Source organism: Scyliorhinus canicula, chromosome 16 (genome assembly GCF_902713615.1).
Source record: "Scyliorhinus canicula chromosome 16, sScyCan1.1, whole genome shotgun sequence".
Lineage (NCBI taxonomy): Eukaryota > Metazoa > Chordata > Chondrichthyes > Carcharhiniformes > Scyliorhinidae > Scyliorhinus > Scyliorhinus canicula.
The window spans coordinates 81970708-81995968 of record NC_052161.1 but is presented as its reverse complement, the minus strand read 5'-3'; the positions used below and the strand labels follow the sequence as shown (position 1 = coordinate 81995968).

Here is a 25261-nt window from a genome sequence, read left to right as displayed (position 1 = left end):
TTGTGTGTGGTGTGTGACTTGTGCTTGTGTGTGTGTTTGACTTGTGCTTGTGTGGTGTTGACTTGTGCTTGTGTGTGTTTGACTGTGCTTGTGTGTGTGACTTGTGCTTGTGTGTGTGACTTGTGTGTGTGTGTGTGTGACTTGTGCTTGTGTGTGTGTGACTTGTGCTTGTGTGTGTGTGACTTGTGCTTGTGTGTGTGTGTGACTTGTGCTTGTGTGTGTGTGTGTGACTTGTGCGTGTGTGTGACTTGTGCTTGTGTGTGTGTGTGTGTGTGACTTGTGCGTGTGTGTGTGTGTGGTTTGTGCTTGTGTGTGTGTGTGGCTTGTGCTTGTGTGTTTGTGTGTGGCTTGTGCTTGTGTGTTTGTGTGTGACTTGTGCGTGTGTGTGTGTGTGGCTTGTGCTTGTGTGTGTGTGACTTGTGCGTGTGTGCCTTGTGCATGTGTGTGTGTGACTTGTGCTTGTGTGTGTGACTTGTGTGTGTGACTTGTGCTTGTGTGTGTGACTTGTGCTTGTGTGTGTGACTTGTGCTTGTGTGTGTGTGTGACTTGTGCGTGTGTGCCTTGTGCATTTGTGTGTGTGTGTGACTTGTGCTTGTGTGTGTGTGTGTGACTTGTGCTTGTGTGTGTGTGTTTGACTTGTGCTTGTGTGTGTGTGTTTGACTTGTGCTTGTGTGTGTGTGTTTGACTTGTGCTTGTGCGTGTGCGACTTGTGCGTGTGCGCGACTTGTGCGTGTGCGCGACTTGTGCGTGTGCGCGACTTGTGCGTGTGCGCGACTTGTGCGTGTGCGCGACTTGTGCGTGTGCGCGACTTGTGCGTGTGCGCGACTTGTGCGTGTGCGCGACTTGTGCGTGTGCGCGACTTGTGCGTGTGCGCGACTTGTGCGTGTGCGCGACTTGTGCGTGTGTGCGACTTGTGCGTGTGTGCGACTTGTGCGTGTGTGCGACTTGTGCGTGTGTGCGACTAGTGCGTGTGTGCGACTAGTGCGTGTGTGCGACTTGTGCGTGTGTGCGACTTGTGCGTGTGTGCGGCTTGTGCGCGTGTGCTGCTTGTGCGTGTGCGGCTTGTGCTTGTGCGTGTGTGCGACTTGTGCTTGTGCGTGTGTGCGACTTGGGCTTGTGCGCGTGCGGCTTGTGCGTGTGCGGCTTGTGCGTGTGCGGCTTGTGCTTGTGCGTGTGCGACTTGTGCTTGTGCGACTTGTGCTTGTGCGTGTGCGATTTGTGCGTGTGCGATTTGTGCTTGTGCGTGTTTTGTGTGTGTCGTGTGTGTGTGCGTGTTTGACGTGTGCGTGTGACTTGTGCGTGAGTGACTTGTGCGGGTTGTGCGTGTGCGGCTTGTGCGTGTGCGACTTGTGCGTGTGCGACTTGTGCGTGTGCGACTTGTGCGTGTGCGACTTGTGCGTGTGCGACTTGTGCGTGTGTGACTTGCGCTTGTGTGCGTGTGTGACTTGCGCTTGTGTGCGTGTGTGACTTGTGCTTGTGTGTGTGTGTGGCTTGTGCTTGTGTGTTTGTGTGTGGCTTGTGCTTGTGTGTTTGTGTGTGACTTGTGCGTGTGTGTGTGTGTGTGTGGCTTGTGCTTGTGTGTTTGTGTGTGACTTGTGCGTGTGTGTGTGTGACTTGTGCGTGTGTGCCTTGTGCATGTGTGTGTGTGTGTGACTTGTGCTTGTGTGTGTGGCTTGTGTGGGTGACTTGTGCTTGTGTGTGTGACTTGTGCTTGTGTGTGTGTGTGACTTGTGCTTGTGTGTGTGTGTGTGACTTGTGCTTGTGTGTGTGTGTTTGACTTGTGCTTGTGTGTGTGTGTTTGACTTGTGCTTGTGTGTGTTTGACTTGTGCTTGTGTGTGTTTGACTTGTGCTTGTGTGTGTGTGACTTGTGTGTGTGTGTGTGGCTTGTGCTTGTGTGTGTGTGACTTGTGCTTGTGTGTGTGTGACTTGTGCTTGTGTGTGTGTGACTTGTGCTTGTGTGTGTGTGTGACTTGTGCTTGTGTGTGTGTGTGTAACTTGTGCTTGTGTGTGACTTGTGCGTGTGTGTGACTTGTGCTTGTGTGTGTGTGTGTGTGACTTGTGCGTGTGTGTGTGTGTGGCTTGTGTGTGTGTGTGGCTTGTGCTTGTGTGTTGTGTGTGTGGCTTGTGCTTGTGTGTTTGTGTGTGACTTGTGCGTGTGTGTGTGGCTTGTGCTTGTGTGTGTGTGACTTGTGCGTGTGTGCCTTGTGCATGTGTGTGTGTGTGTGTGTGTGTGACTTGTGCTTGTGTGTGTGGCTTGTGTGGGTGACTTGTGCTTGTGTGTGTGACTTGTGCTTGTGTGTGTGTGTGTGACTTGTGCTTGTGTGTGTGTGTTACTTGCGCTTGTGTGCGTGTGTGACTTGCGCTTGTGTGACTTGTGCTTGTGTGTGTGTGTGGCTTGTGTGTGTGTGTGTCGTGTGTGTGTGTGGCTTGTGCGTGTGTGTGTGTGTGGCTTGTGCTTGTGTGTTTGTGTGTGACTTGTGCTTGTGTGTGTGTGTGACTTGTGCGTGTGTGCCTTGTGCATGTGTGTGTGTGTGTGACTTGTGCTTGTGTGTGTGTGTGTGACTTGTGCTTGTGTGTGTGTGTGTGTGACTTGTGTGTGTGTTTGACTTGTGCTTGTGTGTGTGTGTGTTTGACTTGTGCTTGTGTGTGTGTGTTTGACTTGTGCTTGTGTGTGTGTGACTTGTGCTTGTGTGTGTGTGACTTGTGCTTGTGTGTGTGTGTGACTTGTGCTTGTGTGTGTGTGTGACTTGTGCTTGTGTGTGTGTGTAACTTGTGCTTGTGTGTGACTTGTGCTTGTGCGTGTGTGTGACTTGTGCTTGTGTGTGTGTGTGTGTGACTTGTGCTTGTGTGTGTGTGTGACTTGTGCTTGTGTGTGTGTGTGACTTGTGCTTGTGTGTGTGTGTGACTTGTGCTTGTGTGTGTGTGAGACTTGTGCTTGTGTGTGTGTGTGACTTGTGCTTGTGTGTGTGGCTTGTGCTTGTGTGTGTGTGTGACTTGTGCTTGTGTGTGTGTGACTTGTGCTTGTGTGTGTGTGTGTGACTTGTGCTTGTGTGTGTGTGTGTGACTTGTGCTTGTGTGTGTGTGACTTGTGCTTGTGCGTGTGTGTGACTTGTGCTTGTGCGTGTGTGTGACTTGTGCTTGTGCGTGTGTGTGACTTGTGCTTGTGCGTGTGTGACTTGTGCTCGTGTGTGTGTGTGACTTCTGCTCGTGTGTGTGTGTGTGACTTTTGCTTGTGTGTGTGTGGCTTGTGCTTGTGCGTGTGTGTGTGTGTGACTTGTGCGTGTGTGACTTGTGCTTGTGCGTGTGTGTGACTTGTGCTTGTGCGTGTGTGTGACTTGTGCTTGTGCGTGTGTGTGACTTGTGCTTGTGCGTGTGTGTGAGTGACGTGTGCGTGTGTGTGCGACTTGTTCTTGTGTGTGTGTGTGTGTGGCTTGTGCGTGTGTGACGTGTGCTTGTGCGTGTGTGACTTGTGCTTGTTCTTTTTGTGAGAGTGCGTGTGCGACTTGTGCTTGTGCGTGTGCGGCTTGTGCCTGTGCGGCTTGTGCCTGTGCGGCTTGTGCCTGTGCGACTTGTGCCTGTGCGACTTGTGCGTGTGCGACTTGTGCGTGTGCGACTTGCGCTTGTGTGCATGTGTGACTTGCGCTTGTGTGCGTGTGTGACTTGCGCTTGTGTGCGTGTGTGACTTGCGCTTGTGTGACTTGTGCTTGTGTGTGTGTGTGGCTTGTGTGTGTGTGTGTGTGTGACTTGTGCGTGTGTGTGTGTGTGTGGCTTGTGCTTGTGTGTTTGTGTGTGACTTGTGCTTGTGTGTGTGACTTGTGCGTGTGTGCCTTGTGTATGTGTGTGTGTGTGTGACTTGTGCTTGTGTGTGTGTTTGACTTGTGCTTGTGTGTGTGTGTGTTTGACTTGTGCGTGTGTGTGTGTGTTTGACTTGTGCTTGTGTGTGTGTGACTTGTGCTTGTGTGTGTGTGACTTGTGCTTGTGTGTGTGTGACTTGTGCTTGTGTGTGTGTGTGACTTGTGCTTGTGTGTGTGTGTTTGACTTGTGCTTGTGTGTGTGTGTTTGACTTGTGCTTGTGTGTGTGTGTTTGACTTGTGCTTGTGTGTGTTTGACTTGTGCTTGTGTGTGTGTGTGACTTGTGCTTGTGTGTGTGTGTGACTTGTGCTTGTGTGTGTGTGTGACTTGTGCGTGTGTGTGTGTGACTTGTGCTTGTGTGTGTGTGTGACTTGTGCTTGTGTGTGTGTGTGTGTGAGACTTGTGCTTGTGTGTGACGTGTGTGTGTGTGTGTGTGAGACTTGTGTGTGTGTGTGTGTCTTGTGCTTGTGTGTGTGTGTGTGTGTGGCTTGTGTGTGTGTGTGACTTGTGCGTGTGTGTGTGTGGCTTGTGCTTGTGTGTGTGTGTGTGACTTGTGCGTGTGTGTGTGGCTTGTGCTTGTGTGTTTGTGTGTGCCTTGTGCATGTGTGTGTGTGTGTATGTGTGACTTGTGCTTGTGTGTGTATGTGTGACTTGTGCTTGTGTGTGTGTGTGAGACTTGTGCTTGTGTGTATGTGTGACTTGTGCTTGTGTGTATGTGTGACTTGTGCTTGTGTGTGTGTGGCTTGTGCTTGTGTGTGTGTGTGTGTGAGACTTGTGCTTGTGTGTGTGTGTGACTTGTGCTTGTGTGTGTGTGTTTGACTTGTGCTTGTGTGTGTGTATGACTTGTGCGTGTGTGTGTGTGTATGACTTGTGCGTGTGTGTGACTTGTGCGTGTGTGTGTGACTTGTGCTTGTGTGTGTGTGTGACTTGTGCGCGTGTGTGACTTGTGTGCGTGTGTGACTTGTTTGTGTGCTTGTGTGTGACTTGTTTGTGTGCTTGTGTGTGTGACTTGTGCTTGTGTGTGACTTGTGCTTGTGTGTGACTTGTGCTTGTGTGTGACTTGTGCTTGTGTGTGTGACTTGTGCTTGTGTGTGTGTGACTTGTGCTTGTGTGTGTGTGTGTGTGTGACTTGTGCTTGTGTGTGTGTGTGACTTGTGCTTGTGTGTGTGTGTGACTTGTGCTTGTGTGTGTGTGTGACTTGTGCTTGTGTGTGTGTGTGTGACTTGTGCTTGTGTGTGACTTGTGCTTGTGTGTGTGTGTGACTTGTGCTTGTGTGTGTGTGTGACTTGTGCTTGTGTGTGTGTGACTTGTGCTTGTGTGTGTGTGTGACTTGTGCTTGTGTGTGTGTGACTTGTGCTTGTGTGTGTGTGTGACTTGTGCTTGTGTGTGTGTGACTTGTGCTTGTGTGTGTGTGACTTGTGCTTGTGTGTGTGTGACTTGTGCTTGTGTGTGTGTGTGACTTGTGCTTGTGTGTGTGTGTTGCTTGTGCTTGTGTGTGTGTGAGACTTGTGTGTGTGTGAGACTTGTGCTTGTGTGTGTGTGGTGCTTGTGTGTGTGTGTTGCTTGTGTGTGTGTGTTGCTTGTGTGTGTGTGTGTGTGACTTGTGCGTGTGTGTGTGACTTGCGCTTGTGTGTGTGTGACTTGTGCTTGTGTGTGTGTGACTTGTGCTTGTGTGTGTGTGGCTTGTGCTTGTGTGTGTGTGTGACTTGTGCTTGTGTGTGTGTGTGACTTGTGCTTGTGTGTGTGTGTGACTTGTGCTTGTGTGTGTGTGTGACTTGTGCTTGTGTGTGTGTGTGACTTGTGCTTGTGTGTGTGTGTGGCTTGTGCTTGTGTGTGTGTGTGGCTTGTGCTTGTGTGTGTGTGTGACTTGTGCTTGTGTGTGTGTGTTGCTTGTGTGAGTGTGTGTGTGTGTGACTTGTGCTTGTGTGTGTGGGTGTGTGTGTGGGTGACTTGTGCGTGTGTGTGTGTGACTTGTGCTTGTGTGTGTGACTTGTGCTTGTGTGTGTGACTTGTGCTTGTGTGTGTGACTTGTGCTTGTGTGTGTGACTTGTGCTTGTGTGTGTGTGTTTGACTTGTGCTTGTGTGTATGGCTTGTGTGTGTGTGTGTGTGTGTGTGTGTGTGTGTGTGTGTGTGACTTGTGCGTGTGTGTGACTTGTGCGTGTGTGTGACTTGTGCGTGTGTGTGACTTGTGCGTGTGTGTGACTTGTGCGTGTGTGTGACTTGTGCGTGTGTGTGACTTGTGCTTGTGTGTGAGTGTGACTTGTGCTTGTGTGTGTGTGTGTGTGTGTGACGCGTGTGTGTGTGTGCGACTTGTGCTTGTGTGTGACTTGTGCTTGTGTGCGTGTGTGACTTGTGCTTGTGTGCGTGTGTGACTTGTTTGCGTTTGTGACTTGTGTGTGACGTGTGCTTGTGTGTGTGTGTGTGTGTGTGACGTGTGCTTGTGTGTGTGACTTGTGCTTGGGTACGTGTGACTTGTGTGTGTGACGTGTGCTTGTGTGTGACGTGTGCTTGTGTGTGTGACGTGTGCTTGTGTGTGTGACGTGTGCTTGTGTGTGTGATGTGTGACGTGTGCTTGTGCGACTTGTGCTTGTGTGTGACGTGTGCTTGTGTGTGTGACGTGTGCTTGTGTGTGTGACGTGTGCTTGTGTGTGTGACGTGTGCTTGTGTGTGTGACGTGTGCTTGTGTGTGTGACGTGTGCTTGTGTGTGTGACGTGTGCTTGTGTGTGTGACTTGTGCTTGTGTGTGTGACTTGTGCTTGTGTGTGTGACGTGTGCTTGTGTGTGTGACGTGTGCTTGTGTGTGTGACGTGTGCTTGTGTGTGTGACGTGTGCTTGTGTGTGTGACGTGTGCTTGTGTGTGTGACGTGTGCTTGTGTGTGTGACGTGTGCTTGTGTGTTTGACGTGTGCTTGTGTGTGTGACGTGTGCATGTGTGTGTGTGTGACTTGTGCTTGTGTGTGTGACTTGTGCTTGTGTGTGTGTGTGACTTGTGCTTTTGTGCGTGTGTGTGCGTGTGCTTGTGCGTGTGTGTGACTTGTGCGTGTGTGTGTGTGACACTTGTGCTTGTGTGTGTGTGGCTTGTGTGTGTGGCTTGTGTGTGTGGCTTGTGTGTGTGACGTGTGTGTGTGACGTGTGTGTGTGTGTGACTTGTGCTTATGTGTGTGTGACTTGTGCTTGTGTGTGACTTGTGCTTGTGTGTGACTTGTGCTTGTGTGTGTGTGACTTGTGCTTGTGTGTGTGTGAGACTTGTGCTTGTGTGTGTGTGTGTGTGACTTGTGCTTGTGTGTGTGTGTGACTTGTGCTTCTGTGTGTGACTTGTGCTTCTGTGTGTGACGTATGCGTGTGTGACGTGTGTGTGACGTGTGTGTGACTTGTGCGTGTGATGTGCGTGTGTGTGTGTGACTTGTGCTTCTGTGTGTGTGACTTGTGCTTCTGTGTGTGTGACTTGTGCTTCTGTGTGTGTGTGTGTGTGTGTGTGACGTGTGCTTGTGTGTGTGGCTTGTGCTTGTGCGTGTGCGTGTGAGTTGTGTGCGTGTGTGACGTGTGTGTGTGACTTGTGTGACTTGTGTGCTTGTGTGTGACGTGTGCTTGTGTGTGTGACGTGTGCTTGTGTGTGTGACGTGTGCTTGTGTGTGACGTGTGCTTGTGTGTGTGACGTGTGCTTGTGTGTGTGACGTGTGCTTGTGTGTGTGACGTGTGCTTGTGTGTGTGTGACGTGTGCTTGTGTGTGTGACGTGTGCTTGTGTGTGTGACTTGTGCTTGTGTGACGTGTGCTTGTGTGTGTGTGACTTGTGCTTGTGTGTGTGTGACTTGTGCTTGTGTGTGTGACTTGTGCTTGTGTGTGTGTGACTTGTGCTTGTGTGTGACTTGTGCTTGTGTCTGTGTGTGGCTTATGCTTGTGTGTGTGTGTGTGACTTGTGCTTGTGTGTGACGCGTGCTTGTGTGTGACGCGTGTGTGTGTGTGACGCGTGTGTGTGTGTGACGCGTGTGTGTGTGTGACGCTTGTGTGTGTGTGACTTGTGCTTGTGTGCGTGTGTGACTTGTTTGCGTTTGTGACTGTGTGACGTGTGCTTGTGTGTGTGTGTGTGTGTGACGTGTGCTTGTGTGTGTGACGTGTGTGTGTGACTTGTGCTTGTGTGTGTGTGTGACTTGTGCTTGTGTGTGTGTGTGTGTCACTTGTGCTTGTGTGTGTGTGTGACTTGTGCTTGTGTGTGTGTGACTTGTGCGTGTGTGTGTGACTTGTGCTTGTGTGTGTGTGTGACTTGTGCTTGTGTGTGTGTGTGACTTGTGCTTGTGTGTGTGTGTGACTTGTGCTTGTGCGTGTGTGTGTGACTTGTGCGTGTGTGTGTGTGGCTTGTGTGTGTGTGTGTGGCTTGTGCGTGTGTGTGACTTGTGCGTGTGTGTGTGACTTGTGCTTGTGTGTGTGTGTGACTTGTGCTTGTGTGTGTGTGTGACTTGTGCTTGTGTGTGTGTGTGACTTGTGCTTGTGCGTGTGTGTGTGGCTTGTGTGTGTGTGTGGCTTGTGTGTGTGTGTGGCTTGTGTGTGTGTGTGGCTTGTGTGTGTGTGTGTGTGTGGCTTGTGTGTGTGTGTGTGGCTTGTGTGTGTGTGTGACTTGTGCTTGTGTGTGTGTGTGACTTGTGCTTGTGTGTGTGTGTGACTTGTGCTTGTGTGTGTGTGTGACTTGTGCTTGTGTGTGTGTGTGACTTGTGCTTGTGTGTGTGTGTGACTTGTACTTGTGTGTTTGGGTAGAGGGTGGGACGGTAAAACGGGCAAGTAGTGGCTTAGTTGACCGTTATTCTATTGTGATTATTACGAGTCTTATCTCTATTGTTATAAATAAACAGTTATGTTTCACTTATAATTCTGGTGACTGGAAGTTAAGATCTTGGAAACTTAATACAAATTAACTTGTGTTCGGACGACGGGAGGCTGGAACTGTCTGTGCACTATCCCAGAATGTCGTAACTTAAAACATTTCTGTTGGTTTAATTGCGATAATTCATTCACACTGGGCTAAATCGCTGGCTTTTAAAGCAGACCAAGGCAGGCCAGCAGCACGCTTCAATTCCCGTACCAGCCTCCTCGAACAGGTGCCGGAATGTGGCGCTAGTCGCAGTAACTTCATTGAAGCCTACTCGTGACAATAAGCGATTTTCATTTCATTTTCATTTCATTTCTGTTGACTGTTTATTTTTTTAGCCAGCAGTGGCTCTACCTACAAGCCTCAATGCTCCGCAGACAACAGCTCAAATCACCGTCTCTTACCCAGCGCCCCGGGCTACGCAGCAACAAACCCAACCCCAGAAGCAGCGAGTTTTCACCGGAGTTGTGACTAAGCTTCATGATACTTTTGGATTTGTGGATGAAGATGTCTTTTTTCAGCTGAGGTTTGTGTCTTGTATTTAACTGGACATGAAATAGGAACTGGAGGTGGCCATTCAGCCCCTTCAACCTGTTCTGTTTTTCAATGAGATCATGGCTGATTTATATCTTGACTCCATCCAAACAGACTTGGTTCTGTAACCCTTCATACCCTTACTAAAATGAAACTATCAACCTCTGTTGAGATTTTCAGTTGACCATGAGCTTAATCAGTTTTTCAGGAGAAAGGGTTGTTTGAGTAACCAAGCTCTATCTCTTTGTTCAGGACTCCTCCACTGAAAATAATTTCTCTCTACTCACACTGTCAAATCCTTTATTTTAAACACCTCAGTTCGTTCATCTCTTGTATTCAAGGGAATGCAAGACTGATTGATGTTGCATGTACTTGTACTGTAATCCATTATTTCTAGGCTGCATCATCTCAAACATTACATGTTTGCAGAGATGCAGTACTTCAGGATTTAACCAGAACTTTATATAAGAGTAGCATCACCCCAGGCCTCTAGGTGGAACCCATTTGCATTAGCCCTTTTAATTTCATAATTTAGTTGTGTAGTTTTCCCTTTGGTAGTTTCTCCTGAACATAAGAGGAAGCTGACACTTCCTCGATTGAAAGATTGTTCAGCTCTTTCTATCAACAGACCCGATCAAGGCTCTCCAGCTCTATCATGTCTAATCATGAATGGTGGTGGACAATTTAATAACCAATGGGAGAAGTTCCATGAATATCCATTCTGAATGATGTGGGAGCCCAGCATGAGTGCAAAAGACAAAGTGGAAGCTTTTCAAACCACCTTCAGCCAGATGTGTCGAGTGAGTTATCTATCTTGGCCACCTCCTGAGGTCCTCAACACCACAAATGCCAGTCTGCAGACAATTCAGTTCTGTCCACATGATAAGAAATTGCTAAGGATACAGCAATGGCTCGGACTCTAGTAACATTCCACTGTATTGATGACGACTTGTGTTCCAGGCTTAGCCACACCTTGAACCAAGCTGTTCCAGCTATAACACTAGCTATCCTCCCATCTGTCGGAACTGTTCAACAGTCTAGAGAATCTTGGAAGATGGCCACCAGTGTAATAATAATTATTATTTGTATCTACTGTTTTTAGGGCCACTTCCTTAAGTACTCTGGGCTGTAGATTATTGATTTATTAGCCTTCAATCCCATCAATCCTTCCAACACAATTTCCCTACGAATACTGATTTCCTTCTGCTCCTCCCTCTCACTAAACCTCATGTTCCTCATCAGCATTTCTGGGACATTTTGTGCCCTACTTTGTGGAGAGAGAACCAAAGGATGTATTTAGTTGGAGCAATACGTTATCCCAACAAGGGATAAAGCTGTTTTTGATCTGGTATTGTGTAATGAGGCAGTTAGTTAGCAATGTAATATTAAATGATCCTCTGGGAAATTGTGACCATAAAACTACTGAATTCTACATTACATCTGAAATAGACATACTCCAATCTTAGACTTGTGTCTCAGAGCGGCTGCAGGACATTCTAAAAGAGGAAGGGGAACAGCCAGCTGTTGTGGTGCATATAGGCACCAACAATATAGGTAAAAAATGGGATGAGGTCCTACATGCTGAATTTAGGGAGTTAGGAGAAAAACAAAAAAGTAGCACCTCAAAGGTAGTAATCTCAGGATTGCCACCAGTGCCACGTGCTAGTCAGAATAGGAATGACAAAATAAACAGGATGAGTGTTTGGCTTGAGAGATGGTGCAGGAGGGAGGAATTCAGATTTTTGGGACTTTGGAACTGGTTCTGGGGGAGGTGGGACCATTACAAAACGGATGGTCTGCACCTGGGCAGGACTGGAATCAATGTCCTAGGGGGCTTGTTTGCTTGCGCTGTTGGGGAGGGCTTAAACTAATGTGGCAGGGGGTGGGAACCAATGCAGGAAGTCAGAAGGTAGTAAAGAGGGGACAGAAACAAAAACTAGTCAGGAGAAAAGTGGAAGGCAGGGGGTTGGGAACCAGAGTAGTAGGTCTGCGGGAGAAATAACTGAGGGAGAGCTACAGGCTAAGGCCAGTAAGATTAAGAGGGGGAGCAGGCAGGAAGTGGATGGTCAATGCAGTGGGGCTGGTGGGCTGAAGTGCATTAGTTGCAATGCGAGGAGTATTTCGGGTAAAACAGATGAACTTAGAGCTTGGATTAGTACGTGGAATTATGATGTTTCTATTACAGAAACTTGGTTGAAAGAGGGTCAGGATTGGCAACTAAACATCCCAGTATTTAGATGCTTCAGGCAGGATCGAGGGGACGCAAAAGGGGCGGGGGAGTTGGTTGAGGAGAATATGACAGCTGTGCTGAGGGAGGACACCTTGGAGGGTTCAGGAAACAAGGCAATCTGGATAGAGCTCAGGAATAGGAAGTGTGCTGTCACAATGTTGGGGGTTTCCTGCAGACCTAACAGCCAGCGGGAGATAGAGGAACAGATATGCAGACAGATGGTGGAAAGATAGATAAACAATAGGGTTGTTGTGGTGGGTGATTTTAACTTTCCCTATCTTGACTGGAACACACTGCTAGAGACGTGGATGGAGCAGAATTTTTACGGAGCATCCAGGAGGGTTTCCTGAAACAATGTTAATAGCCCAACTCTGGAAGGAGCTATAATAGATCTGGTGCTGGGAAATGAGCCCAGCCAGGTGATTGAAGTTTCAGTAGGAGATCATTTTGGGAACAATGATCATAATTCTGTCAGTTTTAAGCTGCTTATGGAAAAGAACAAGAGTGGTCCTTAGGTGAAGGTATTAGACTGGGAAGACTAATTACAACACCATTCGGCAGAATCTGGAGAGTGTTGACTGGGCGAGGCTGTTTGAGGCTAAATCAACATCAGGCATGTGGGAGGCTTTCAAATGTCAGTTGATTAGAATTCAGGACCGGCATGTACCTGTGCAGACGAAAGACAAGGGTGGCAAGTATAGGGAACCCTGGATAACGAGGAATATTATGAATCTTGTCATAAAGAAAAAGGAAGCATTCGTAAGGTCTAAAAGGCTTTGGAGAGATGAAGCCCATGAAGATTATAAAACAAGGAGTGAGGAACTTAAAGTAGGAGTTAGTAAGGCTAAAAGGGGTCATGAAATGTCATTGGCAAACAGGATTAAGGAACATCCTAAGGTGTTTTATACATACAAAAAGAACAAGAGGGTAGCTAGAGAAAGTGTTGGTCCATTCAAGGATATTGGAGGGAATCTATGTATGGAACCAGAGGAAACGGGAGAGACACTAAGAGACTAATGCCTCAGTATTCACCAAAGAGAAGGACTTGGTGGGTGAGGAGTATAGGGTAGGGTGTATAGATATTCTGAGTCATGTTGATATTAATAAAGAGGAGGTGTTGGGCATCTTTTTGCTGGAAAATATTTTATTAAGGCATTTATAATTGAACACTTTTTGAAACCGAAAGATCCAACAAGCACACAAACCTCCACAATAACCCCGGACGCATCAACCTAACTATCATGGCCCATCTTACGGTTCTCCCTTGATTGGTTTTTTCCCAACTTTCATCAGTCACTTCCAACCCCCACCCCCCGCCGACAAACTAATTTTCCGTGAAGAAGTTGATGAATGGCTGCCACCTCCGAACAAACCCCTTGAGGCAAATTTGATTTGTTTCCAACCTGAGAAACCCCGCCCTGACGTTTACCCATCCCCCTGACTTTGGGGGCTCAGAGACCCTCCAGTCCCAGCAGAATCTGTCTCCAGGCTACCAGGGAAGTAAAGGCCTCTTCTCTTTGCCCCCACACCCACCCAGGCTACCGGATCTTCCGACACTACCCCCCCCTCTCCCCCCCTGACCGGCCACACCTATCCTCCACTTACTCAAAAACCTGCTCACCTGGGCCACAGTCTTATGAGCCCTGCGGACCACCTTGAATTAGATCAGCTGAGCCTGGCACACGACGAGGATGCGTTGACTCTCCTCGGGGCCTCTTCCCATAACCCAATTTCCAACTCTTCCTCCCACTTCCTCTTCACCTCCTCCATTGAAACCTCTTCCCACTCCATCAGTCCCTTATGTATTCCCGAGACCTTCCTTTCCCCAACCCCTGTTTTTGACATCACCTTATCTTGTAGCCCCCTTCGTGAGAGGCGCAGGAAGTCCCGCATTTGCAACCCTTTCCCACCTGGCAACTCAAACTCCTCTAGCTCCTCCAACCTCAGGAAACCCTCCTCCAAAAAAGTCTCTGAATCTCTCTATTCCCTGCCTGCTGCCATCTCCGAAAGCTACCCTCCAGCCTCCGGGGCAAATCGGTGGTTGTCGCAGATTGGTGACCACACTGACTCCTGTCCCATGTGCTCCCTCCATTCTTCCCACACCCTCGGGGCTGCCACTACCACCGGGCTTGTGGAGTACCGAGCCGGTGAGAACGGCAAAGTTAACAAAGCCTTTCGGTTCGTGCCCTTGCAAGATGCCGTCTCTATCTGCTCCCACACCAACCCCTCCCCCATTACCCACATCCTAACTATCGATATGTTAGCCGCCCAGTAATAGTTGATAAAGTTCGGAAGGGCCAGCTCCCCGCGCCCCTGCTCAAGTAGCACCTTCTTCGCCCGCGGGGTTTTCCCCGGCCCAAATAAAACCAGATATCGCCGCATTCAGCTTCCGAAAAAACACGTTTGGGATAAAAATAGAGAGTCACTGAAAAACGAACAGCAATCCCGGGAGGACTGTCATCTTCACAGTCTGTACCCTCCCCGCCAATGACAGCGGGAGCAGGTCCCACCTTCGGAAGTCCCCCTTTATCTGCTCGATTAATCTGCCCAAATTTAATTTGTGAAGCTGACCCCAGTCCCGTGCCACTTGAATACCCAGATACCCAAAGCTCCCTCCCACCACCTTGAACCACGCATCTCCCCCAATCTCTTCTCCTGCCCCTTTGCCTGGATCACAAAGACCTTGCTCTTGCCCATATTCAATTCATAACCTGAGAGCCTCTGCATAGAGCGAGACCCTATGTTCCACACTAACCCCCGTCAAATGTTTGATGCTCGCAGCACCATCGCCAAGAGCTCTGGCCAGTGCAAATAGTAGTGGGGAGAGTGGACATCCCTGTTTCCAGCTGACGCAGGTGAAAGTATTCCGACTGCCCCCGATTCGTCCTTACATTTGCCACTGGTGCCTGATAAAGCCACCGGACCCAATCCACAAATCCCTGACCGAACCCAAATCTTCCCAGGACCCCCCCACAAATATTTCCACTCCACCCGGTCGAAGGCTTTTCTGCATCCATGGCCACCACCACCTTGACCTCGCGCCCCTCCGTAGGCATCATTATTACATTAAGGAGCCACCTAACATTGGTCGCCAGGTTAACAAACCCCGTGTGGTCCTCCCCAATTACCGTTGGAACGCAGTTCTCTCTCCGTGTAGCCAGGATCTTTGCCTATACGACCACAGCTTTCCGGATCTTTATCCCATTCTAAGATGAGGAAAATCGAGCCTTTTCTAACGTTGGGGGGAGTGCTCCGAACTCCTTTGACTCATTAAAAGCCTTTACCAAAAGCGGCCCCAGCAACCCGGAAATCATCTTTTAGAACTTCACTGGGTATCCGTCCGGTCCCGGGGCGTTGCCCGATTGCATCGCCCCCAACCCCTCAGTGACCTCCACGAGCCCAATTGGGGCACCCAGAGCCTCATCTACTCTTGGAAACTCCAGCGCCCCAAAATCATTTCATCCACTCCTCCCCGGCTGGGGGTTCCGATTTATACAACTTACTGTAAAATTCCTGAAACACATCATTGAATTTAAGAGCCGTGAGGTGATGATGCAGCTGTACAAAACCTTGGTCAGGCCACATTTGGAGTACTGTGTGCAGTTCTGGTCACCTCATTTTAGGAAGGATGTGGAAGCTTTGGAAAAGGTGCAAAGGAGATTTACCAGGATGTTGCCTGGAATGGAGAGTAGGTCATACAAGGAAAGGTTGAGGGTGCTAGGCCTTTTCTCATTAGAACGGAGAAGGATGAGGGGCGACTTGATAGAGGTTTATAAGATGATATGGGGAATAGATAGAGTAGACAGTCAGAGACTTTTTCCCCGGGTGGAACACACCATTACAAGGGGACATAAATTTAAGATAAATGGTGGAAGATATAGAGGGGATGTCAGAGGTAGGTTCTTTACCCAGAGAGTAGTGGGGGCATGGAATGCACTGCCTGTGGTAGTAGTTGAGTCGGAAAATTTATGGACCTTCAAGCGGCTATTGGATAGGTACTTGGATTAGGGTAGAATAAGGGAGTGTAGGTTAACTTCTTAAGGGCAGCACGGTAGCATTGTGGATAGCACAATTGCTTCACAGCTCCAGGGTCCCAAGTTCGATTTCGACTTGGGTCACTGTCTGTGTGGAGTCTGCACATCCTCCCCGTGACTGCGTGGGTTTCCTCCGGGTACTCCGGTTTCCTCCCACAGTCCAAAGATGTGCAGGTTGGGTGGATTGGCCATGAAAAATTGTCCAAAATTCTATGATTAACCTAGGACAAAAGTTCGGCGCAACATCGTGGGCCGAAGGGCCTGTTCTGTGCTGTATTTCTCTATACTCTATACCCCCGCAGGGTCCTGAAACACCTTTCCACCTGTGTTCCTCTCTTTCTCAATCTCTCTCGCCACCTCCTGTTTCCTCAGCTGATGCGCCAGCATCCTTCTCGCTTTCTCTCCATATTCATAAACCTTCCCCTCCTCATCTGTCCCACTGCCTTAGGACGGACCCAAATTCTAATTGCAGTCTCTGACGCTCTTTCAAAAGCCCGTCTTCCAGAGTCTCCGCGTACCTCCCGGCCACCTGTAGAATTTCACCTACCAGTCTGTTTAACTCCACCCGTTCCGCCTTCTCTTTATGGGCCCGAATTGAGATGAATTCTCCCCTGATGACCGCCTTCAATGCCTACCAGACCACCCCCGCCAACACCTCTCCTGTATCATTATTCTTGATGTATCCCTGAAAGGCCTCCCTCACCCACTGACACACCTCCTCCCACATCCAACCTCCATTGCGGGTGCCGGGCCTTTCCTTTGCTAACTTGCAAGTCCACCCAATGTGGCGTGCGGTCTGACACTTGGTTAATATTCAGCATCTACCACCTCTGTCAGCAGCGTTTTGTCTATCGCAAAAAAGTCTGTCCAGGAATACACTTTATGCAGATGGGAGTAGAACGGAAATTCCTTACTCGGCCTCCCAAATGTCCACTGATTGACCCCCTCATGTGGTCCATGAACCCCCATAGCTGATGACTTCCCAGACCCAGAACTCGACCGGTCCAGCCTTGGATCAAGAACTGTATTAAAATCCCCTTCAGTGATCAACCGAGGCAAATCTAGGTCCGAAATCTTCTCCAGCACCCGCTGACAGAGGCAAGAAAGAAAAACAAACAAACAATCCCTCCCAAGTCCTGAACACACAGACCCGCCCATATCCCTGAACAAAGAACTGTAAACAAGCCTAAAACAAATGTGAACACCAGAAACAAAGGTTTTCGCAATACTTCACTTCACTTCTCCTCCATCAAAGTTCAAAGTCCTTCTTCTCCTGCCTGTCCATTCTCTTTCATGAATTCCACTGCCGCTTCCGCCGAGCCAAAGTATAACTCCCGGCCCCCATAGGTGAGCCGGGTACTGTAGTCTGAAATTTATGCCCCCCTTGTACAGGTCCGACTTGACCTTATTAAAGCTCACCATTCTCTTTGCCCCGTCTGCCTAGCACATGCTCCTTATCAAGGAACCGAAGCAACTGTACCAGCATCGCCCACGGCGGCTCGTCCCCTTGGGGTTTGCGCATCAGTGCCCTGTGGACTTAATCCACCTCTAACAGCCGGTCAAACGCACCCCAGCAGCTTCGACGTACGCACCAGCATCCACTCCTTCGTTCCCCTCCGGCAGACCCAAGATCCGCATGTTCTGCCTATGAGATTGGTTCTCCAGGTCCTCCACTTTCTCCAGCAGTCGCTTCTGCTGGTCTCACATCAGTCCCATATCCACTGCCATCGAGGTGGACTATTCCTCATGCTTTCCTCGTCAGCTCCTCCAAACTCCCTGCCCCTGGGCTGCCAGTCTCGTTTCAACGCGGTCAAGCACCGCCTTGATCGAGTCCATTGCCTGAGACAGGTCCTCCAGACTCCTCTTGCGTTGCTGGGTGAACTTCGCGTTCAAGAAACTAACCAACTGCTCCATCGACCACTGAGCCGGCACAGTCGGCCCCTGCCCGTCCGCTGTCTCCGCATGGGTTGCCAGCATCTCACCTGTCTCAACCAACTAGTTTAAATACGTAGATACATAGAAGGTAGGAGCATGAGGAGGCCTTTTGGCCCTTCAAGCCTGCCCAGCCATTCATCACGATCATGGCTGATCATCCAACTCAATAGCCTAATTCTGCTTTCTCCCCATAGCCTTTGATCCCATTCTCCCCAAGTGCTGCATCCAGCCCCTCTTGAATATATTCAAAGTTTCAGCATCAACTTCGTCCTGTGGTAATGAGTTCCACAGGCTCACCACTCTTTGTGTGAAGAAATGTCTCCTTATCTCTGTCCGAAATGATTTACCCTGAATCCTCAGGCTGTGATCCCCTTATTAATCAAGAACCTATCTTTCTCTGTCTTAAAGACACTGTGATTTGGCCTCACAGCCTTCTGCGGCAAAGAGTTCCACAGATTCACCACCCTCTGGCTGAAGAAATTCCTCTTCATCTCTGTTTTAAAGGATCGTCCCTTTAGTCTGAGATGGTGTCTTCTGGTTCTAGTTTTTCCGAAAATTGAGAACATCCTCTCCGCATCTACTCTATCCAGGCCTCGCAGTATCCTATAAGTTTCAATAAAATCCCCCCTCATTCTTCTGAACTCCAATGAGTACAGACAAAGAGTCCTCAAACGTTCTTCATACGACAAGTTGTTCATTCCAAGGATTATTCTTGTGAACATCCTCTGGACCCCTTCCAAGACCAGCAGATCCTTCCTTGGATACGGCGCCCAAAACTGTTCACAATACTCGAAATTGGGTCTGACCAGAGCCTTTTACAGCCTCAGAAGTACATCCCTGGTCTTGTATTCTAGCCCTCTTGACATGAAGCTAACATTGCATTTGCCAGGGCAGCACGGTGGCCTAGTGGTTAGCACAGCTGCCTCACGGCGCTGAGGTCCCAGGTTTGATCCCGGCTCTGGGTCACTTTCCGTGTGGAGTTAGCACATTCTCCCCATGTTTGCGTGGGTTTCGCCCCCACAACGCAAAAATGTGCAGAGTGGGTGAATTGGCCACACTAAATTGCCCCTTTATTGGAAAAAATAATTGGGTAATCTAAACTTTAAAAAAAAAACATTGCATTTGCCTTCCTAACTGCCGACTGAACCTGCACGTTAACCGTAAGAGAATCGTGAACAAGGACTCCCAAGTCCCTTTCTGCTTCTGATTTCCTAAGCATTTCCCCATTCAGAAAATTGTGCCTAAAAAATTCCTCCTTGCTGCATCACCCCTCACTTTTCCACATTGTATTTCATTTGCCACTCCATTGCCCATTCTCCTAGCTTGTCCAAATCCTTCAGCAGTCCCCTTGCTTCCTCAATGCTACCTGTCCCTCTACAGATCTTTGTATCAGCATTGTAGCATTGTGGATAGCACAGCTCCAGGGTCCCAGGTTCGATTCCGGCTTGGGTCAGTCTGTGCGGAGTCTACACATCCTCCCCGTGTGTGCGTTGGTTTTCTCCGGGTGCTCCGGTTTCCGCCCTCAGTCACAAAGATGTGCAGGTTAGGTGGATTGGCCATGATAAATTGCCCTTAGTGTTGGGTGGGGTTATGGGGATAGGGTGGAGGTGTTGACCTTGGGTAGGGTGCTCTTTACAAGAGCCGGTGCAGACTCGATGGGCCGAATGGTCTCCTGCACTGTAAATTGTATGAAAACTTAGCAACAGTGCCTTCAGTTCCTTCTTCCAGATGCTTAATGCATATTGTGAATAGTTGTGGTCCCAGCACAGACCTCTGAGGCACACCACCTGTCATTGGCTGCTATCCCGAAAAAGACCCCTTTATCCCCACTCTCTGACTTCTGCTAGTCAGCCAAGCCTCTATCCATGCCAGGATCTTACCTTTAACACCATGGGCTCTTAACGTATTTAACAATCTCCTATGCGGCACCTTGTCAAAGCCCTTTTAAAAATGTAAATAAATCACGTCCACTGGTTCTCCTTTGTCTAACTTCCTTGTTACCTCAAAGAAGTCTAACAGATTTGTCAGACATGACCTCCGTTTGACAAAGCTGTGCTGACTCGGTCCGATTTTACCATGCACTTCCAAGTACTTCGCTACCTCATCTTTAATAACACCCTATCCCCGTAACCCAGCGACTCCGCCGAACCATTTTGGACACGTCAGGGCAGTTTAGCACGGACATTCCACCTAACCTGCACATCTTTGAATTGGGGGAGGAAACCGGAGCACCCGGAGGAAACCCAGGCAGACATGGAGAAGGTGCAAACTCCGTACAGTGACCCAAGCCGGGACCCTGGAGCTGTGAAGCAACTGTGCTAACCATTGTGTACCGTGCTGCCCCAAATGTATCGATTTTCTCAGGAACGTATTGGTTCCCTGCAGTGAGAGTTCAGGTTTTCGAATCAAACCCAATGTGAACCGATCCCGCCGTCTGCGCCACGAAGATATGTACCACACGTGTTGCTTGACAAACCGAAAACGTGTCTTGAACGAGACACATCCAGGAATTGAACCTGGGACCTCTTGCAAATTTCGAGCCAACCACCCAAGAATCATACCCCGAGACCAACGAGTCCCTCTGAGCGTGCATGTCCACCAATCACTGAATGGGGCAACACATGTGGATAAGGTGGTCAAGAAGGCATACGGCATGCTGGCCTTCATCGATCCGGGCATTGAATATAAAAATTGGCAAGTCATGTTACAGCTGTACAGGACCTTAATTAGGCGTCATTTGGAATATTATGTACAATTCTGGTCACCACACTACCAGAATGATGTGGATGCTTTGGAGAGGGTACATAAGCGGTTTACTCAGATGTTGCCTGGTGTGGAGGGTATTAGCTATGAGGAGAGGTTAGATAAGCTCGGTCTGTTCTCACTGGAACGACGGGGGTTGAGAGGCAACCGTATAGAGGTCTACAAGATTGAGTGGCATGGACAGAGTAGATAGTCAGGTGCTCTTTCCTCGGGTAGGAGAGTCATGTTCTAGGGACCATAGGTTTAAAGTGCGTGGGGAAAAGTTTAGAGCAGATGTGCGAGGCACGTTTTTTTTTTTTTACACAGGGTGGTAAATACATGGAATGCGCTGCCTGGGGAGGAGGTGGGAACAGATACGTTTGTCGTATTTAAGGCATAACTGGACAAATATATGAATAGGGTCTTTCCAAAATGGACAAGCTCACACTTTTCAGGGTTAAACAATTTGCCACTTCTCAGCCTAGCTCTGCATCCTATCTATGTCTCTTTGCAGCCGACAACAGCCTTCCTCACTATCCGCAACTCCACCAATCTTCGTATCGTCTGCAAATTTATTGACCCACCCTTCAACTCCCTCATCCAAGTCATTAATGAAAATCACAAACAGCAGAGGGCCCAGAACTGATCCCTGCGGTACGCCACTGGTAACTGGGCTTCAGGCTAAATATTTGCCATCCACCACCACTCTGACTTCTATCGGTTAGCCAGTTCGTTATCCAACTGGCCAAATTTCCCACTATCCCATGCCTCCTTACTTTCTGCATAAGCCTACCATGGGGAGCCGTTTCAGATGCCTTGCTAAAATTCACATTTCTGCTGCTATTGGGGGGCCTATAGAAAACTCCCAACAAGGTGACTGCTCCTTTCCTATTTCTGACTTCAACACATACTACCTCAGTAGGCAGATCCTCCTCAAACTGCCTTTCTGAAGCTGTTATACTATCTCTAATTAACAATGCCACCCCGCACCCCTTTTACCATCCTCACTAATCTTATTGAAGCATCTATAACCAGGAACCTCCAACAACCATTTCTGCCCCTCTACTGTCCAAATTTCCGTGATGGCCACCACATCATAGTCCAAAGTACCGATCCATGCCTTAAATTCACCCACCTTATTCCTGATGCTTCTTGCGTTGAAGTATACACACTTCAACCCACCTCCGTGCCTGCAAGTACTCTCCTTTATCAGTGTTATCTTCTCCACTGCCTCACTACATGCTTTGGCGTCCTGAACATCGGCTACCTTAGTTGCTGGACTACAAATCTGGTTCCCATTCCCCAGCCAAATTAGTTTAAACCCTCCTGAAGAGTACTGGAAAACCTCCCTCCCAGGATATTGGTGCTCCCCTGGTTCAGATGCAACCCGTCCTGCTTGTACAGGACCCACCTTCCCCAGAATGCGCTCCAATTATCCAAATAACTGAGGCCCTCCATCCTACACCATTCCTGCAGCCGCGTGTTCAACTGCACTCTTTCCCTATTCCTAGCCTCACTATCACGTGGCACCGGCAACAAACCAGAGATAACAACTCTGTCTGTCCTGGCTTTTAACTTCCAGCCTAACTCCCTAAACTCGTTTATTACATCCACACCCCTTTTCCTACCTACGTTGATACCAGTGTGCACCACGACTTCTAGCTGCTCACCCTCCCCCTTGAGGATCCTGAAGTATCCGAGACGTCATGGACCCTGGCACCCGGGGGGCAACAAACCATCCAAGAGTTTCGCCTGTGCCCACAGAACTGCCTGTCAGTACCTCTAACTATTGAGTCCTCTATAACTAGTGCTCTCCTAATCTCCCCCCTTCCCTTCTGAGCCCCAGAGCCTGACCTCGTGCCAGAGACCCGGTCACTGCAGCCTACTCTTGCGGGGTAATCTCCCCCCGCCCCCCAACAATTTCAAAAGCGGTATACTTATTGTTGAGAGGAACTACCACAGGGGATCCCTGTGCTGACTGCTTCCTCCTCTTCTCACCTCTAACTGTTACCCAGCTACCTTTGTTCTCAGGTTTAACTGTCCCTGTAGCTTCTATCTATCACCCCCTCAGCTTCCTGGATGATCCTCAGTTCATCCAGCTCCAGTTCCCAAACACGGTCTGTGAGGAGCTGGAGATGGCTGCACTTCCCGCAGGTGAAGTCAGCAAAGACACCAGTGGTCTCCCTTACCTTGTACATTCTGCCGGAGCAACATGCCACTGCCCTAGCTGCCATCACCACTACTTAGTCTCCCAGTAAAAGAAAAAAAAAGTATTTTTTTAGTTTAGAGGAGGAGGGCGGGTGGGAGACACTACACGTGTAGTGTCTTGGGTTTCCTCACCGTTCAAATTTATTGGGTAATACAACCTTCCCAGGTCGCCCCACGGCCGACTACTGGTTTCCTGCTCCGAAAAAGTGAGTTTAAAAATCAAAAACTCAGCTTACCTTCCAGCTCTCCCCTCCAAAAATCGCTTCCCTCTCTGCCTGCTCCGCTGGAAGATTGTTGGCACAATCCTGGACTTGGCCACGTGCCACTTGATTATGGGAGGAGATGTTAATTGTGTCCTAGAGCCGAGTGTAGATAGATCGAGCTTCAGGTCAATGGGTAGGTTACTAATGACAAAGGAGTTGGGCGGGTTTATGGAAAGAATGGGTATGGTGTACCCGTGACGCTTCAAGAACCCAGGGGGAAGGGAGTAACCACATTAACATCAATGAAAATAATTTTGCAATGATCAATTAAACACAGAATCACAGAATAAGACAGTATTGAAGAGGCCCTTTGGCCCATCAAGTCTGCACCGATGCATGAAAGGCACCTGACCTAATCATGTCTACCTAATCCCATTTTCCAGCACTTGGCCCTTATGACCTGCCAAGCGCTCATCCAGGTACTTTTTAAAAAGATGTGAGGCAATCCACCTCTACCACCCTCCCAGGCAGTTTCATTCCAGACCGTCACAACCCTCTGGATAACATTTTTTTTTCTTCAATTACCCCCTAAACCTCTTGCCCGTCACCTTGAACTGGAGTCCCTTCGTAAATGACCTTCAACTAAGGGGAACAGCTGCTTCCTATCCACCCTGTCCATGCCCCTCACAGTATTGTACACCCCGATCGGGTCGCCCCTTTGTCTTCTCTGCTCCAGTGAAAATAGCCCAAGCCAATCCAGCCTCTCTTGATAACTTGGTGTTCCATCACAGGCAAAATCCTGGTGTATCGCCTCTACAACCCCTCCAGTGCAATCACATCCTTCCTATAATGTGACGACCAGAATTGCCACAGTACTTCTACTGTGGTTTCACTAGAAGATCTGTAGAACTCCAACATGACCTCCTTGCTTTTGTAATCTATGCCTCGATTGATTTTCACCACCCTATTAACGTGCCCTTCTGCCTTCAGAGACCTATGGACAAACATGCTCAGGTCCCTTTGTTCCTCAGACCTTGCGGAAATATGCCGTAAATGACAAAACTCTTGGGAATATAGAAAGTCAGAGAGATCTGGGCCTGCTGGTCCACAGATCTTTGAAAGTGGCAACACAAGTGGCACGGTAGTCAAGAAAGAACAAGGAATACTTGCCTTCGTTGGATGGGGCATCGAGTATAAAAACTGGCAAGTCATGCTGCAGTTGTATAGAACCTTGGTAAGGCGGCACTTGGAATATTGTGCACAAGTCTGGTCGCCAGACTACCAGAAGCACGTGGAAGCTTTGGAGAGGGTGCAGAGGAGGTTTACCAGGAGGTTGCCTGGTCTGGAGGGTGTTAGCTATATGGAGAGGCTGAATAGACTCTTGACTGTTTTCATTAGAATGACGGAGGTTGAGGGGTGATGTGACAAGAGGTCTACAAGATTATGAGGGGCATGGATGGATAGAGTGGATGGGCAGTTACACTCCAAGGGTGGAAAGGTCAGTCACCAGGGGACATAGGTTTGAGGTCCGTGGGGCAAAGTTTAGAGGAGATGTGCAAAGCAGGTTTTTTACAGGGTGGTGAGTGCCTGTAACGGGGGAGGTTGTGGAAGCAGATGCATTAACGTCGTTCAAAAGGCATTTTGACAAACACATGGATAGGATGGATATGGAGGGACACGGCAGAATGAAGTGCTGAGGGTTTTGGCCAAGGGTTGTATCATGACCGGTGTAGGCTTGGAGGGCTGAAGGGCCTGTTCCTGTGCTGTATTGTTTGTTCCCAGTGTCAGGCCATTGAATACTTCCTTGTCCAATTACTCTTTTGAAAGTGCATCACCCCTCACTTTTCAGGGTTAAATTCCATCAGCCACTTTTCTGCCCGTTTAACTCGTTTGTATATTCCTGTAACCCGAGACACTCAACCTAATTGTGAACCACCACTGGACACGAAAGCAGCCATTTTTCATAACCCTCTGTCTCTGACAGCTGAGCCAATTTTGACTCTACCATATCAAGTTAGTCTTTATTTCATAAAATTTACAGTGCAGAAAGAGGCCATTCAGCCCATCAAGTCTGCACCGGCCCTTTGAAAGAGCACCCCAATCAAGCACACCCCTCCTCCACCCGATCCCCTTAACCAAGTAACCCCAATTAACCTAAGAGCAATTTAGCATGGCCAATCCACCTAACCTGAACATCTTTGGACTGTGGAAGGAAACCGGAGCACCCGGAGGAACCCACGCGCGCACACGGAGAATGTGCAGACTCCACACAGACAGGGACCCAAGCCGGGAATCGAACTTGGACCCTGGAGCTGTGAAGAAACTGCTCCAGTGAAAATAGAAGAAACATAACCACTATGCTACCGTGCTACGGTCTTCTCTATAAGTATCCCATGTGGGACCTTGCCAAAAGCTTTGCTGTAATCCAAGTAAACTGCACCAACTGCACTACCTTCATCTCCACATCTGGTCACATGTTCAAAAACTTCAATCAAATAGGGCAGACCATAAGACATGGAAGCAGAATTAGGCCACTCGGTCCATCGAGTCTGCTCCGCCATTCAATCATGGCTGATATTTTTCTCATCTCCATTCTTCTGCCTTCTCCACATAATCCCTGATCCCCTTCCTAATCAAGAACCTATCTATCTCTGTCTTAA

At 48.8% G+C, this 25261-nt stretch overlaps 1 protein-coding gene across 3 annotated transcripts in view; it reads left to right on the top strand.

Annotated features, from left to right (window-relative positions):
* ccar1 (cell division cycle and apoptosis regulator 1) overlaps nucleotides 1-25261 on the top strand; it is a 345705-nt gene that overhangs the window by 83087 nt on the left and 237357 nt on the right. For 2 of the 3 annotated variants that reach the window (XM_038773488.1, XM_038773487.1), the window contains exon 6: nucleotides 9054-9241. The exons of the other annotated variant lie outside the window; for it this stretch is intronic. In XM_038773488.1, the coding sequence (XP_038629416.1) occupies nucleotides 9054-9241 (188 nt within the window). The remainder of the gene's footprint in view (nucleotides 1-9053; nucleotides 9242-25261) is intronic. 3 annotated transcript variants of the gene reach the window in all.